At 37.7% G+C, this 17,453-nt stretch overlaps 1 protein-coding gene across 1 annotated transcript; it reads right to left on the minus strand.

Moving 5' to 3' along the window:
- Window positions 1-15,080: 15,080 nt before the first annotated feature.
- LOC131027626 (uncharacterized) lies at window positions 15,081-15,792 on the minus strand. Its single transcript, XM_057957699.2, has one exon. It carries the CDS (start codon window positions 15,736-15,738, stop codon window positions 15,256-15,258), a length of 483 nt encoding a protein of 160 aa, XP_057813682.2. The 5' UTR covers window positions 15,739-15,792; the 3' UTR covers window positions 15,081-15,255.
- Between the last annotated feature and the right edge of the window lie 1,661 nt (window positions 15,793-17,453).

Here is a 17,453-nt window from a genome sequence, read left to right on the forward strand (position 1 = left end):
GCACTAAGTAGATACACTAACATAGGTGTCTAGTATGGATGGGACAAGCCCACCCTCTATGCATAAATCAAGTCTAGTAAACTTCTAATTTTTACTAAAGTTATCTTTTTTATAGTATTGGCTATATAATTAGACTTAGGAATCTAAGTCATAGAAAAGAAGAATGGATAAATAATATAATATGTTAAGCTCGTAGAAGAATACATAAAATAGATAGAATGAAGAAAATGCACTAATACAAACTAGTGTGGTCTTGTATAAAGGTCAGAAGATTGGAGAAAGTTGGTCAAACGTACGCTTTGTAATTGCTAAGTTCTAATGAAGGGGAATTGTAACTAGTGTATATATATTAACAAGGGTTATAGAAAAGGTGTAAAAAGAAAATATGGGTATATAAGGGCATCATAAAAGTGCAAATGACATATACGTATAAATATTGGGTCGGACATAACTAAAAATGGCACCAATGTCTAGATAGGGGCACTAGATAGATAGAAAGAGGTGGAGGGGAAAAGAGGGAGGGAGGAGAAAAACAAAGAGGTAGTGATAGAGAGATAGAGAGGAAGAGTAAGAGAGAGAGAGAGAGAGAGAGAGGGGGGGAGAGAGAGAGAGATAGATAAAGAGCGAGAGGGGTGGAGGGGAAAAGAGGGAGGGAGGAGAAAAACAAAGAGGTAGTGATAGAGAGATAGAGAGGAAGAGTAAGAGAGAGAGAGAGGGAGAGAGAGAGAGATAGATAAAGAGCGAGAGGGAGATAAACATAAAGAACTAGTGAGAGATAGAAAGAGATTGGTCAGAGGGAGAGAGAAGATATAGAGATAGAGAATAATGAAGGGGTAGAGAGTGGAGGGAGAGAGATAAAGAGAGAGGAAGAATATAAAGATAGAGAAAGAGAGGGAGAAAATAGGGGATAGGGAGAGAGACAAAAGAAGAGACGTATACATTTGGCTTAACACATGTGCATATACATGTGGATACATGATTTTTGGGGGTCCCCAAATCTAAAACTTATTTAGCTCCTCAATCTTTCTATCCATTAGGGCCAAGCCTTCTAACACTTTTTCCATTCTATCATGGTTACGCATAGTCATTTGTATATCTAAATTTATAAGAGGTGCAGAAGCATATGATGAATACTAAGAGGGGGGGTGAATTAATATACAAAAAATTACTGAACTCAAACACTTTATCAGTCTAGCAATAAACAGTTTAACTAACAAACCAGTTAACACAAATGCAAACCAAACAGCAAGTAAGGCATTCACCCACAGAAGCACAATCACCATAACACAAGAGATTTTGACGTGGAAACCCAAATGGGAAAAACCACGGTGAGATGAAACTCACAAGTGACTATCTATAGAATAGGAACCAGACCGGTTAAGGTCATACAATGTTCTCTACCAGAACAGATCCTATTAGGAATCTCAATCTATGTTAGGAGATAAGTCCGATTAAAGACTACCTTGTGAGAGGATTTTAGATCCACAGATGTGAATCACCTTTGTAGAGGATTTACAAAGGCTTTTCTGGGCCTACCTGGTTAAGGGTTTCTAACTTGTCAAAGATGTGAGTAATCAACAAGTGAATGATCTAGCAAATAGCATAGTCTGCTTGGTTAGATCCATGATAGCTCATTGCTAATGCATTTCAGCATTACTTCAGTCTTCAGCAAATCCACACTCTGTTACAGCTCACAGACTAGATCTTTTCTGTTAAGATCGCACATACAAGAACTCATCAACCACTTCAAACCCTAACAGTTACTCACACTAAAACCCTAGACATGATATCCTTAAAAAGAATATGATTTCATGTCGGTCCAATAGGATTACATTGCAAGTTCCTAGGTTCATTGTATCTAGACACATTTGGTAACACAACACAAAATCACCATCAAAGTGTCGGTGGATGGTAACTCATCACAAAGATATACCGGTTGGTAACTCATCACAGAGTATTACCGGTTTATACAACTTTACCGATTACCGGTTGGTGACTCAGAGTAATACCGATTTGACTATTAAACAGATTACCCGTTGGTAACTTAGAGTAATACCGGTTTAGCAAATTACCGGTTGACAAAAATGAAGACTGGGAAAATGATAACTGTCGCTTCTAGTTCCTTTGCTCCATTCCGCTTGAGATCCTCAAACCACTTGAGGTCCTCATGCTGCTTGAGATCGGTAAACACTTTCTGCAAGACACCGATAGTCTAAAGACTATAACATAATACCGGTTTGAAACAAATACCGATTGAGCATAACTCATACATACAAAAAGTGATCTCATAGAAAGTGTGTGTCCAACAATGACAATCACAACATAATCATCAAAAATGCCAACAATTTCCCCCTTTGGCATTGATGGCAACACTTAGGAAAAATTTTGACGTCTACGTGTTTTTACAAAAAAAAGATATGCCATAATAAAAAATACTCCCCCTAAGCATATACACTATCCTTTTGCAAAAGAAAATGTATACTACTTCCTTACAGAGATAAACATGAGTATACATAGCATGCATCAAAATTTTAAATACCAGAATACTTCTCCCCCTTTGCCAACAATGACAAAATACAGCTGAATAACCCATGTTTCTACTAGCTGAATAAATGTTTATGACAATAAAGAGTGAACTTGTCAAAAACTGATTTAAAGTCCTGCATAAATTGCTTCATGGATAAGGACCATGACTCAAGTAATGAGGTAGCAACCTCACGCTCCATTTGCATTTGGGATACATGTTCCTCCATGGCATCCAAAGTACTCATCTCTTGAGTAACCGTCAAAGCATCCAGATTGAGATAGCACTTCTGAAGTATTTGCAGTCTTGGTAGTAGAACCAGTTGTAGTTCCTGCAAATCCTTGGTCTGGTTGTTGATCTCCAAATCAATTCTTGCAGCTTGAAGTTGAAACTGGTGAATGGTTTGCCCATAAGCGGTAAAGGAGTCATATGGGGTCTTGAAGGTGCTTATGAATGTCTGCAAATCAGTTTGTAGTTTGTCTTTCTGGGAAAGCACATCATCATAGAATAGATGGGGTAGACATACTTACTGAGTAGCAATTTCCCCTCATCCATTGCATCTCTGATGTCCTTCTGTGCCTTCTGCAGATCGGACCGGCGCTCATGTAACTTTTTCACCAAGGCAGTGTTCAAAGCCTTTTGATGCTCCTTCTTGGCATGCGCTTCGGCAACCTCTTCCAGGCTTTGTACCTGGTCCTCCACAACTGTGCATAAGATTTTCAGTTGGGCCAGAGAGGAATCGGTACTAGGGAGGTTGGTACCGGGTATCAAACTGGTAAGAGTGTCCACTGCAGCTTGGATCACATCTTGCTCCTTCTTCCTCCTTATTACCTCTAGGCATTCTTGAGCAAGCTTAATGCTTTGTAGCAGCTCTGATTCATTAGCAGATTGGAGGTCAATGGGACTGGCAATGTCAGCCGATTTGGCTTGACTACCGGTTGCCTTTGGGGTCTCCACCTGTGTTCTTTGTGTCGCTTCCTCCTTCTCTTTGGCTCTTAACTTATCTTCTTCTGCCTTCTTTTGCTCCTCTGCTTCTTGCTTTCTTTTCTCTTCTTCCTTCTTCTTCTCTTCTTCGTTCTTCTTCTCTTCTTCTTTCCGCTCCTTTTCTTCTTCATCCTTCTTCTTCTTCTCCTCTTCCTGCTTCTTCTTCTCCTCTTACTGCTTCTTCTTCTCTTCTGCCTTTCTCTTCTCCTCTTCCTACTTCCTCTTCTCTTCTTCCTTTCTCTTTTCTTCTTCCTTTTTCTTCTTCTCTTCCTCTTGTTTCTTCTTCTCCTCTTCTTTTCTTTTCTTTTCCTCTTCTTATTTCCTCTTCTCCTCCTCTTTTTTCTTTTCTTCCTCTTTTCTCTTTTTCTCTTCTTCTGCCTATTTCTTCTTTTCTACTTCCTGTTGCTTCTTCTCTTTTTCTGCTTGCTCCTTGGCAACCTTTTCTTTGTCCTATTTTTCTTGTCTTGCCGCTTCTGATGGTGTACCCAGAGTGACATTTTCACCATTCAAAGCATCAACATCAATAGGATCCATTTGATCAGTGACATGTTCTCCTTCACTGTCATATACCTCATCTGGTTTATTGGTTGTCGGTTCTTGCTCAGATGTCCTGTTGGCTTCAACCACTTGATGCAACCTTAAAGTGGCTTGGGCATGAGAGTGGGTATCTTTTACCACTTCAGGAACTTTTCCTTCTAGCAACAAGAGTCTCCTTCTTCTCATGAAGAAGAGGCCCTTATATCTTTCCACTACTTCATAAAGTTCAATTTTAGGCACATTAGGAAAGTATTGTGCAAATGTGTCCTCTCTTATTTCCTATTCCTTCTCTAAAGCAATGTGCCACTTGTTATCTAAAGAATTATACAAAGAATCAGGTGCCTCAGATTTGATTTCTGATGGCCATCGGTCATTAATACATAAATAATTGATGACTTCCTGTTCAACTTCCTTCTTTTCATCATCATCAAAATCATCAAAGCACCCTTTCAAATCACCAAGTACTTTTCTTCTAATATTCTTAATAGTTCTTTGGCAATGTGTCAAAGGTTTGTAGGAGGAAATATCAATATTTATCGGTGCAGATGTTGTCGATTCATTCTTTGTCTTTTTCCTCGTTTGCCTAGTCTTCTTAGGTTGTTCTTCAGACACAGTGTCCTCTGAGTCTGATGTGGTGTCTTTTGTCTTCCACTTTCTCTCAAAGACTTTGGTGGGTGCAGCTTCCGGTTTCTTCTTTGCTGGTGACCGCTTGGTCACTTTGGGACTTGTTGTGGTAACCGATGTCGATACTAAAGGCACTGCCTTTCCCTTATTTACTGACGGTTCTTCAACCGGTGTGACCCTTTCCAAATAGGTGTCGGTTCTCTTTGCCTTTGGATCAAGGGGCGAGGCAAGTAGGGTAGAGGCATACCCATCTAGCATGTCATACATTACCTCATATCCCATTGATTCCACTTCTTTCTATCTAGGCTCAACCGCCTCCATTATGCACTCATCAACTCCGATGGTGAAGCAGATGTCATCTTCATATTTCTTGACAATATCACCTGATATTCTCAGTCTTTGGCTCATTTTGTGTCTGAACTCATCAAAGTATTTGTTCATAACTTCTGGATAACCGGTTCCAACCGCTTGAAGGCTTTCCTTGATTTTCTTTGCAACCGGTTGGTCGGTAGACCACTGAATATCTCCAACTCCTAGGAAGTAACCTTGGAAGTAGAAGAACAACCCAACCAATAGTTGTCCAAACTTAAATCTCAAGGCATTGTCCTATTTAATCGACTTTAGGTTCACCAGAAGTTGCCTTTGTATACAGGTGCATAAGTCAAATGATGCATCTTCCATGATCGTCCGGTAGGCAGCATTTACCGCTGTAGCAGAGAGAGTTGATCCTGCTTAGCATAAAATGTCTGGTAACCTATTACCATGCAGGCATATTTGACCAGATCGTCCTTGATGGGATTGATGGTCATTCCCCGTTGGTCGCTCACAGATCCGGTGAGCTTGGTCATTTCTGTCTTGCTGATCTTCCTTAGGGCTGGCACTTCACCAACGTTACAGAAACCGGTGACGACATGAATCACTTCCGGTGTGATGTCATGCGTCCGCTCTAAGTACATTTTATCACCGTGCACTCTACTCAGAATGATGCGGATGTGATCATCTGAAAACTCTTCAAGGAAATAGACTACATTGTGAAGCTTCTTATTTTCCAGGATGCTAAATTCCGGTTTAATCTTCTTGTCCTTTCTGCAAAACAAACTCAATTGGGAATGGATTACAAGAGATCCTAAGTCTTTAATTTTACAGTCAATGTAATCGTAAATGCCTTCCTCCACTATAACACTAGTGGGTATTTGAGATAGGGCATTGTATTTTTCCTTCCATTGAATGAAGTCTATTGGATCAACGGGTGCACTAGGGCTAGAGTGTGATGTGGAAGCCATGATAAATAGAGAAATTTGAGAAATACCTTCATAATTCAAAATTTAGGGCTTGCACTTTACACTTCGTCACACACTCCTTCGATTGCTGAAATACAGCTTTGTGCTCTACACTTGACCGATTGATATTCGCTTCTGATTCTTCTTCAAGATTTTGAGAATTCTTCGAATCACAATCCAAATCGCTTTTCGTCACTCAGTGCTTAACAAAACTTCTTCGCTCAAGAACTGATAAGTGAAAAATGACTTGAAAAATCCTTTTAAACAAGTTCTCCACCTACCATAATAAATGCTCCACTATTAGGGTGTAAACCCTAATTTGCCTTTTACCGTTTCCGATCTTCTGCCAATTGGCAGGTATCACTTACCAGTTAAAGTATTTTACCGGTGTAAACCGGGGGTTCGAGATATTTCACTGTTTGCTCCCCCTAAGCTTTTCTGATGCTTAGTTTGTCGGTTCAGTGACTTCCACACGAGGTGCAGAAACCGGTTCTTCTTGAATCACTTCTTCTGGCTTCTTCTTCCAGGTTTTCTTCATATCCACTTGAATGGTTTCAACATCTACCTTTCCTTCCAGAGTTACCGGTATATCATCAGATATATTCTTTCTCGTTCTACAGAATCTTGTTGTATGACCCGATTTGTTGCAATGATAGCAAATCATCCCAGGTGCTCTCCAAGGTCCATTGTTCATGTTTCCATTCTTCCTTCTGCATGTTGCAGTAGTATGACCATTACCATGATAGATCAAACAGATTTCTCTCCATCCAATTTCCGCTTGATAGCCACTACTTCCTGACTGATAATTATAGGTATTAAACTGGTTTGGGTTCCGGTTCCCAGAGGGTTCAGAAAAAGCTCCTTTACTCCTTTGAGGATACCTTCCGGTGTTGTGCATGACAGACCTGCATTCAAATGCTCTATGCCCAAACTTGTTGCATGCATAACAATTACCATTGAATCTATTGGGTCTAGGCTTATCGTTTAGAAAATAAGGAGAGTTATTGTAAGCCTTACTTCTACATACATTAGCAATGTGTCCTTCCTTGAGACAATTAAAGCAAACAGGTTTGAACTTTTTCTTACCTTTATCCTTTGGTGCCGATTGTTTCTTTGATGCTCCATCTTTTGTTCCAGAGGTCTCACCTTCCTCATATTCAGAGAAACCAAGTCCATTGGTATTCTTTACCGGTTTAGCTGATTCAAGCTTCTACTCTAGCTTAACACTGCTCTTATTGATTTTGGCAAGTATTTCCTTTGACTCAGTAAGTTCTTTGGTAATAGCAGCATTGGATTCCTTCAAGGTTGCATTCTCAGAAATAGCCATGTGTAATTCACCTTGCATTTCTTCCTTTTCCATTTTATTTTCATGAAGATGAGAGGTAAGTGCACTGATCTCTTGCTTCAGCTTGGAGATCTCATGATCTTTGTCTTTTACCAGATCTTCAGCTTTCCTCCGGTTCTCAAGTTCTTGACACATTCTGATAGTTAGTCCTTCAAGTTCCCTTCTTAGGTTGGCATTGGACTCATTCAGTCTTTCAACTTCTTGAACTAGGGCTTCCATGTCCGCTTCATCAGAAAAACTGCTTTCAGTTAGCTCCATCAGTTTTTCAGCACGCTCTCTTCTTTTTGCCTGAGAGGCCTTATATTTGAATTTAAGTTCATCATAGGCTTGCTCAGTCTGAGTGAGCTGATGAGTAAGTTCCCTCACAGTGTATTCCCCCATATCTCTTTCCAAGTGGTTAGACTTATAGAAAGGTTGGCTCTGATACCAATTGATGAATACTAAGAGGGGGGGGTGAACTAGTATACAAAAAATTACTGAACTCAAACACTTTATCAGTCTAGCAGTAAACCGGTATAATAGTTTAACTAACAAACCGGTTAACACAAATGCAAACCAAACAACAAGTAAGGCATTCACCCACAGAAGCACAATCACCATAACACAAGAGATTTTGACGTGGAAACCCAAATGGGAAAAACCACAGTGAGATGAAACTCACAAGTAACTATCTGCAGAATAGTAACCAGACCGGTTAAGGTCATACAATGTTCTCTACCAGAACAGATCCTGTTAGGAATCTCAATCTCTATTAGGAGATAAGTCTGATTAAAGACTACCTTGTGAGAGGATTTTAGATCCACAAATGTGAATCACCTTGTTAGAGGATTTACAAAGGCTTTTCTGGGCCTACCCGGTTAAGGGTTTCTAACTTGTCAAAGATGTGAGTAATCAACAAGTGAATGATCTAGCAAATAGCATAGTCTGCTTGGTTAGATCCATGATAGCTCATTTCTAATGCATTTCAGCATTACTTCCGTCTTCAGTAAATCCACACTCTGTTACAACTCACAAACTAGATCTTTTATGTTAAGATCGCACATACAAGAACTCATCAACCACTTCAAACCCTAATAGCTACTCACACTAAAACCCTAGACATGATGTCCTTAAAAGGAATCTGATTTCATGTCGGTCCAATAGGATTACATTGCAAGTTCCTAGGTTCATTGTATGTAGACGCATTTGGTAACACGACACAAAATCACCGTCAAAGTGTCGATGGATGGTAACTCATCACAAAGATATACCAGTTGGTAACTCATCATAGAGCATTACTGGTTTATACAACTTTATTGATTACCGGTTGGTGACTCAGAGTAATACCGGTTTGACTATTAAACAGATTACCGGTTGGTAACTCAGAGTAATACTGGTTTAGCAGATTACCAGTTGACAGAAATGAAGACTGGGAAAATGATAACTGTCGCTTCTAGTTCCTTTGCTCTGTTCCGCTTGAGATCCTCGAACCGCTTGAGGTCCTCATGCCGTTTGAGATCGGTAAACACTTTCTGCAAGACACCGATAGTCTAAAGACTATAACATAATCCCGGTTTGAAACAAATACCGATTGAGCATAACTCATACATACAAAAAGTGATCTCATAGAAAGTGTGTGTCCATCAATGACAATCACAACATAATCATAAAAAATGCCAACAGCATAACTACAATGCAATGAAGTACTACTAGGATACATATCAATATGGCAATACCCAGGGTTCGAATCATAAACAATAGAAGAAACACCCATGGGATGAACAAAGCCATTACATTCAACCATTACTAATAAATCCTAGAGTAATGAACAAACACTCCTAAGTGCAACAATATTTACATTTGACATATTAGGATCAACAAACAAGAACAAGAAGAAACGTGTGTACCTTTTCTCCTCTAGCTGATACAACTTTGAATGAACAAGTATTTTGAGATACACATACATTTTTTGAGTTCATCCAGCAAAGTCCTCAACTTTGTGTGGGCCATAAACAAACACTTTTAGACCTGGAACCTTTTCCACACAACTTTCTGGTTCCTTTCATGACATAGTTGCCACCTCCTTGCAGAGGAATATTTTGAACAGCAGGGAGCCATTCAATATATTTTAACTTTCTGGGTCCTTCTTCATCAACAAAGTCACCTGAACCATCTTCAAATGGGCTACTACAAAACTTGTTCTAGACTGAAACTTTCCTAACCAGAGATTCTTGAGCAGCTCAGTAATCTTTTGAGAAGCTTATCCCCAGCAGAGTCACCAATATGGAGGAATTGCCACTAACTCATCAACAAACTCGAGGAAGGATTTGGCCAATGAATGAGATTCAATCACAAGACTGAGATCTCTTGCACTTCTGGCTCTGTGAGACAAAGTCAGGTGAACCTATGCAATGTCAAAACAACTAACAAATTCAAGATACTTAAGACATTACATTTACAACAGATCATCCCAATGAAAATGTACTAAGGAAGATGATTTAACTCCCAGTTATGGCTTTAATCTTAGTTTCTAAGCATCTATGCACTTCATTGAGGAGGGGGTTTCTACACTAATCCTACTCCTAATGTAGAAAATAAAAGAGATTTTTATTTAAGGAATGGTTCTAAAAACTGAAAACAACCCCATGACCAATGCCTTGTATGGGCAACAAAGTCTACTCTCGATATGAAACCTTACACCTTAGTAGCTTGAACTGTAACCATAGAAATCTCAACATTAATGCATGACATTAACACCCATTAGCTTGGTTCTTCCTGCAATCATACTTAAAGATCCTACATAAAAGAGATATTAATCATCATCCTATTCAAGCATTTTAATCTCTTCTTTGAAGAGAAGCAAAAATAGAATAAACACCAGGCTTGCTGGGATAAAACACACAATCCTTGATTGTCTATTTCATAAATAACGCTATTACATGTAGGAGACAGTAGCAAGAGAAACCAATATTCTGTTCTTGCATATCTTATTACAACTGCTAAAAATGCAAAGCATATACAAACTGAAAAATAACTCTAACTGTCATGAAAATCTTGCACTCTATACATGGAAGCCTTGCTTCCAAAATTATGAGAAAATTACATTCAAAATCAACCCCTTCCCACTGGCCCTGGATTCCTTTTTATAGGCACAAGGGAGAAAAAGAAGCTACAGGCTAGGTGAGACACATATGTCACAATCTGATTGCATGGGACAAAATACACAATGAGGTGTCCCTCCTCCCGCTTTGCACGCAATCCATTTGGAGGCAATCAATGCAAGCAGCTGCAATGGCAGCGTTTGGGATCTGGGACCACGAGCTCAAGGACAAATTAGGGGTAGCTATCTCGAGTCACACAGAGATCTACTGCATTTAGTTCTTCCTCTACCGCATCTTGACTAACCTTTGAATCTAGATTACTACATTTGGTAATCCACACCTGCCCTGCATCCTTACATCTTATCGACTAGAGACCCTCTGATGTGTTTGAGGCAGTTAAATCTCATCGACATAAGATTTTCATATTTCATGGAGCCGCTCAATTGATCTTCTATCTGATCCTCATTAAATGCTAGCCCCCTCGGTGCCATCGATGTTGTTTGATCAAATCTGGTTGCAAAACTCTACCTGCAGCATGTCGGCACAATCATTTTCACTAGCTTTGTCTCCTTTATCGACAGGTGGAATTTGGCCAATCTGCACGAGCCACATCTTCAAAATACTCCCCTTTGTCCTCTAATCAACCTCTGTCAACCCTCCACATGAACAATTTGACCATCGGGTTGCATGGTGGCATTTTATGTGAATCACATAACATGCGTGTTATGCACGCTATGATTCCATCTCGAGGCCCTAGGCATTACGGGATAACAAGTTACATTGTTCTCCTTCTTCTTACTTACCCTGCGTTGCATCTGAGGCATCGCTTCACCCTCGTGGGATAAGACCCTTTATCATTTGCCTCTATCATCTTCTTAACCCACGTCCCTTTCCTTATCCCCGCGGGGACACGTGGGATAAGGAAAACCCTATTTGATCCTTCACTCTATTATCCCACAACCTTTTACTTGGGCCCCTGGAGCCATGCGGTATAAGCTTTTTGTTAGCATCCTTTGACCATCCTTGTACCACACTATGCTTTCATCTTCATTCCTTGCCTTGTTTCCTTATCCCACGGCCTTTGGAGACATCCTCTTTACCACCGCGGGATAAGCCATGGCTTTTATCGACTTTACCTTTCCTTACCCCGTGGGGACGCATGGGATAAGGAAATTCATCTATGTGTTCCTTCGCTTTATTATCTCGCGACCTTTTGCTACACCCTTCTTGCCCTCGCAGGATAAGCCTTTTGTTGGTATCCTTCGACCATCTTATCTCGCGTCATTCCTTCTTCTTCAATCTTGTTCTTTTATATGTTGAAAACCTTGGGTCTTCATCAGCACGTGGAACAAGCACCTTCTTCTTGTTACCTCCTTGACTTCTTATCCCGTGGCCTTTTCCTTATCCCCATGGGAAAGCATTGGATAAGGAAAACCCTTTCTTTCGCTTCATCTTCCTATCCTGCGGTCTTTTTGTGACTTTATTTTACCCTGTGGGATAAGAGAAAAGCCTCCATTTCAACTTGGACCTTATCTCGCATGGTCATTGTTCGTCACTTTCCACCCTACGGGATAAGGGAAACCTCCATGTCAATGCCTTGTGGGCCTTATCTCGTGTGACCCAGATGATGTTACCGCTAGCCAGTAAGGATGAACCCTAAAGACCAGTCTGCCAATGGCAAGAAACCCTTTAGCCGATGAGACATAAGTGAGTTGAATAGTTGGACCGGTCAACTCAAAAATAGATTTTTGGAGCCCGAAAAGACTCCCTCTTGTACTGCAAAATACTTAGCCACCTATTGCTACCTAGGCAGTCAATAACACACTGCCCAAATAACTCAAGGTGGTCAATAACACGACATGTTATTGACATGAGATGTTGATTTTAGGCACAGGGTCAATAACATATCATGTTATCTACAGTTCATATAATCCTCATGTTATACGACACATTGTTGCCTGCAACAATATGATAACCTATGGTCTATCCTACAAAGGGGACTCTAAGTGCTAAAAATTTCGAGCCTGGGACTTCAAAATTGACAAATTTTTTGAAGTCCCAACAAGGGGGATGGAGAGAGATAAAGAGATAGGGAGGATATAGAGATAGAGAATGAGAGGGATAGTAGAGGAGAGGAAGAGAGACATAAAGGATAGTGAGAGAGAGATAAAAAGATAGATGGAGAGGGAGAGACTATATATATATATATATATATATATATATATATATATATATAATATATATATATATACATATATATATATATATACATATATATATATATACATATATATATATACATATATATATATATATATATATATATATATATATATATATAGAGAGAGAGAGAGAGAGTAGAGAGAGAGAGAGAGAGAGAGAGAGAGAGAGAGGGAAAATTTAGTTTTTAAAAATGGGATCAATTTTTTTGTAAATTATTAAATATCATATTTCATGTTCTACGCAATGTTCTCACATTAACATAAAACATGATCACATTTTATGTTTTAAAAAATGTCATCGCATTTTTAGCTAAAAAAAAATTCACCCTTTTTTCTTTGGAATAGGTTTGGATAACAAGCCTAAAGATGGATTATTAATGTATCTTCATTTCACTTGTTTTCTACCTTCAATAAAATTTCTCAACTTACACATCATCAGTTTTTTATACATTTTATAATGATATTTACTAAAATTACCACCAAAATTTCACATATCTTCTTAGATTTATAGCCATATAATTATTTTTAATATTTGAAGAACATTTTAATCCTATCTAGAGGGATTGTTTAGCAGGGGAATATTGCTTCTAGATTTTCGTGGACTTATTGGCAAATTTAGGGGCGACTGAGATTCAATTCAGGTCCATCTGACCCTATTTAATTTTGTATAGGTGGCCTTGGGAGATCGAGTCTGGTTTAACTCTCTTGATATGTCTTTCGATGCCTTCAGATGCCTCTATAGAATGAATTCGACAGATTGCATTGAATGTTGTATTTGGTTGAGTCTCCATTTTCTACTAATTTTGCTAGGAGAATTATGAATCTGTGCAGGGGTATAGCCTACTTTTGTCGGAATTTCATATACACCAGTTTTTAAATTATTGAATGCAATAAAAAAGGGCTACACCCAAGATACTATGTTATATTTAAGTGCAAAAAAACAAAAACATTTGTGTTCATCCTCTTAATGGTAAGTATTTTTAAATACTTTGGTATTTTAGAAGCTAGATTTAATAGAGTACTAAAACTCTTTGACAAATTTTGAATGTACATGTATCTTAAATTACTCATCCAAGTTTAAGTTTAGTTGATTAAAAAAAAAAGTGGTCACTTTTGATCCCCTTTTGAATATCATTTTAATACACTTACCGATATATCATTATTTTATCATGCTTATTTTTTCTTTAGAATATTCTCTTTGCTCAATTTGTGTGTAACCCTTTATAGAAGATGCAAAAATCAAGGGGCTAGACATATCATTGCTAATTACACTCTCAAGTTTATGTTCAATCCATAAGTCGACTTTGGACTACTTCTCAAGTTTATTCCTAAAAGGGCTTGAAGAAGCACTAACTAACCTGATACCTCCAACCTTTTTAGACCACTAGACCAAGTTGAAGTGGCACTTGTAACGTCCTTCCCTTGTTCCAACAATTTATTTTAACCATAATCCTTCTCATAGAAAAAAATACACTCCTTGATCACAATCCATGCATTTTTTTGCCTTTTGTAGACCTTTATTTGCATTTTTATGGGTGATCTTGACAGTGTTGACACATATGTCCAAATCCTTGCAAATTGATGCTAATTATTCCTTCTATAGGAGGATTATTCAAATTTCCTTGAAATCAAAATGCCCACTTGGAAACCACAAATTGTCTCCTCACATTCATCATCATTTGCTACCTATAAAAAAGCCCATACATAAGACTATACTTCCTACCTTAGAAGGACCACATAGAAGTCCAATCCCTAATCATTTAGTCGATAACCAAATCCCCTAGTTTGGTTTTGAATTCTATAGAAGTTGAAGCACTCAACCAAAAACTTACTTTCTAAATTATTAGGGCCAAGGATAACTTTGATGAAGCACAACATTTCAAAATTAAAGAAGAAAAAGAAATTTCTAAGCCTTTCTCAAATAATAATTGAAGCAAATCCCTAATTGCAAAAGAAATTCCCATGTGGCATTGAAGGAGAGAAAAACTTGAGCTAATTAAATTCAAGAAATTAAAGGGAATTTATTGCATATGTTGAGAAATATATCTTTATATATTGAGCACCAAGCTTGAAGAATATAGATAAATGCCTTCACCGCCTTAAACAAAATAAGAAAAATAACCAAATTAATTTTAAAATATATTAAAAAAATGTTAAAAGGATAAATAAAGACATATAAAAGATTCTTTTAGCTTTAAGGGAATCAGACCCCAAACATTTGACCTATTGTTAACTTTCATCACAAATAGATACTCCTCAATCTTACATTTGCCCCCAAAAAAAATATGTATTGACTTACTAAATACTCTATAACAATAAATAAAAATGATATAATTAAAAACTTTTTTAAAACTAAACATCTTCCAAAAATCTATGAGACTTTGTACTCCTAATCTCCTTTAATCAATTTCATTAATGATCATGATAGACTTGATTTCTACAAACCAATTCTTACATATGCATTAACCTTATATTACTTTTTAAACCTTAAAAGAATGTACCAACAACCCAAAATCCCAAATAAAATTCTATGAAAGCTGAGCTTTAAAAAACCTTTAAAATACTAATCCTTATTGTTTGCATATAAGTTTAATTTGCTCATATCATCTTTCTTAATAAAAAATTTACAGAACTGGTTAGGCCGAGCATATCAAGTGGATTAGAATGGGCGAATGCAGAGAGGGCAGGTAGAATTGCCCCTGCTGGCCCAACCCCAAATACATTCATAATGATAAACATGCCTGCATCTCAACATCTTCACTTCTCTCAACTCAATGCTCTCACCGCATATTGGACAATCATTTTCCACATAACCCTCTGCAATTTCATTTATTGGGGTGGCTTCTCCCAGCACATTGCAACAAAACCCAATTTTATCATCATCGTCCTCTTCATTTTCGTCACTGTCATCGTCATTTTCGTCATTTTCGTCACTGTCATCGTCATTTTCGTCACTGTCCTCATCATCATCATCATCATCATCATCATCATCATCACTGGTATAATCTTGGAGAACAAACCGGAGAAACCTGGTTTTGAACAGAAATTGACAAGCAAATGGGAAAAGGTGGGATAAAATTCTTGTTTGATGATTGAAAACTTCTTTATCCAGCCATTTATACACCTCTCTTCCTCTCTCCATCAGATTTTTGCTGATGGGAAGAGGAATGGAATTTGGGTGTATTTCGGTTCGAGTCTCAATTCGGGATTGAGATGACAAGAATTTGTAGAACACATTATTTGGGTTCAACTGTCAAATCCAGCGGTTATCAACTAAACTTCCAACGAACAATTCAACGGTTTTGACGTGAAACTTAGTCATGTGAAAGACGTTCCCATGCAAATTTTCATTTAATTACTTATACAATAAATAAATTGGGACATTTTTTTGGTTGGATTTGGGTGGGGTTTTATGGGGATTTAAGCTTCTATTTTCATGGAATAGGAGATCTATGAAACAAAAAAATATATTATGAGATTATTTGGAAACTTTTTCTAAAAATAGTAGCTCCTATTTTTTATAGTGTACATTTCAGTAGGTGAAATTGTAGTGGAGTTGGAAATTGCCCCACCATTGTAGGAATGTTATTTGTCACTTGTCAAACATCTAAGTTAGTATAGAAGACAAAGCTATTCTATTCATCAGACCACCGACTTCCTTAAATTTTGGAACTTAAACTTTTAAGTTGAACTGTAGTACAAAATTTATGGGACTAGTAGCTTTAAAATATCCCTAAAAATCTCAATAGCTCCAGCCCTATTCTTTCGGAAGCCCCCCTCCATAGGACCTTAGCCTTAGTTTGTTTGCTTATTCTCCAATCTTTTTTAATATATTAATTTATATTGTTAAGACATGCTCTTGTGAGCACAATCACGATATATGTATATTAGAAGTCAATCATGGACTACAAGAGTCACAACTTAGAATTCCATATTAGATATCCTATTGGGATTTAAATTTGGGTCTCTACATTGAAAACTCAATGCTTTAACCAATTAAACTCAACCCAATAGACAATTTACCTTTATGTCAATTGTATTTGTTTTTCTTTTTATGCATTTCACTTATTAAATTAGTTTAGACTTTGATGTATATGCTTTGAATTTTAAGATTTACCTTTTTTAGGGTAACCTTGTGACATTTGAGTTTAGTTTTGAAGGGTTTGGAATTGCCTCCAAATTTAAGTTTTTATAATTCAAACACATAAGGTTCCATCTATTGGTGAAGTTGAATGGTTCTTAATGAGCACCAACGATCAAGGCTTGCTGAGTGCATGGCTTCAAAATCTTGATAAGGGATGAGGTCGGGATCGTGTCCCGAGCGAATCTAGCGAAATGGATACCCCTTAGTCTTTGGCTCTTAGCCAAAAAGGCCCATCTGAAAGGCACATGCTCTCGTATCGAATAGCAAAAAGTAATTTGTGGATGACCTCCATAAAAAAAAGTTTCCACATTTTTTCAATCTTGTTTTCACAATTTATTGCTATGTCTTAGTTAAAGACATTCATTTGTGCAATTAAAGAAATTCAAGAATAACAAGAAACAACTGATTATCAAGAAGCAATCATTCTACTTGAACATTTCGATTTTGAAGCTTAAAAATAATCCATTGACTCAAAAATGCATATAGTTTATACATATGATTGCATATGCTATCTTCAATATTTGCCCAAGGTTTTAAATTTTGTACATCAAGGGGGTTGACCTAGGAGAGCTTGGCACTAGTAATTCAGCCACTTCTGAAAGATATTTCTAAATATGAAGGGCCTTAAACACTTCCAAATATTAGGGAATGCAAAAAACTATTTTGCAAAAGTCAATAATCTACTAGATGAAATTTATGCATCGAAGGACATA

Source organism: Cryptomeria japonica, chromosome 8 (assembly GCF_030272615.1).
Source record: "Cryptomeria japonica chromosome 8, Sugi_1.0, whole genome shotgun sequence".
Lineage (NCBI taxonomy): Eukaryota > Viridiplantae > Streptophyta > Pinopsida > Cupressales > Cupressaceae > Cryptomeria > Cryptomeria japonica.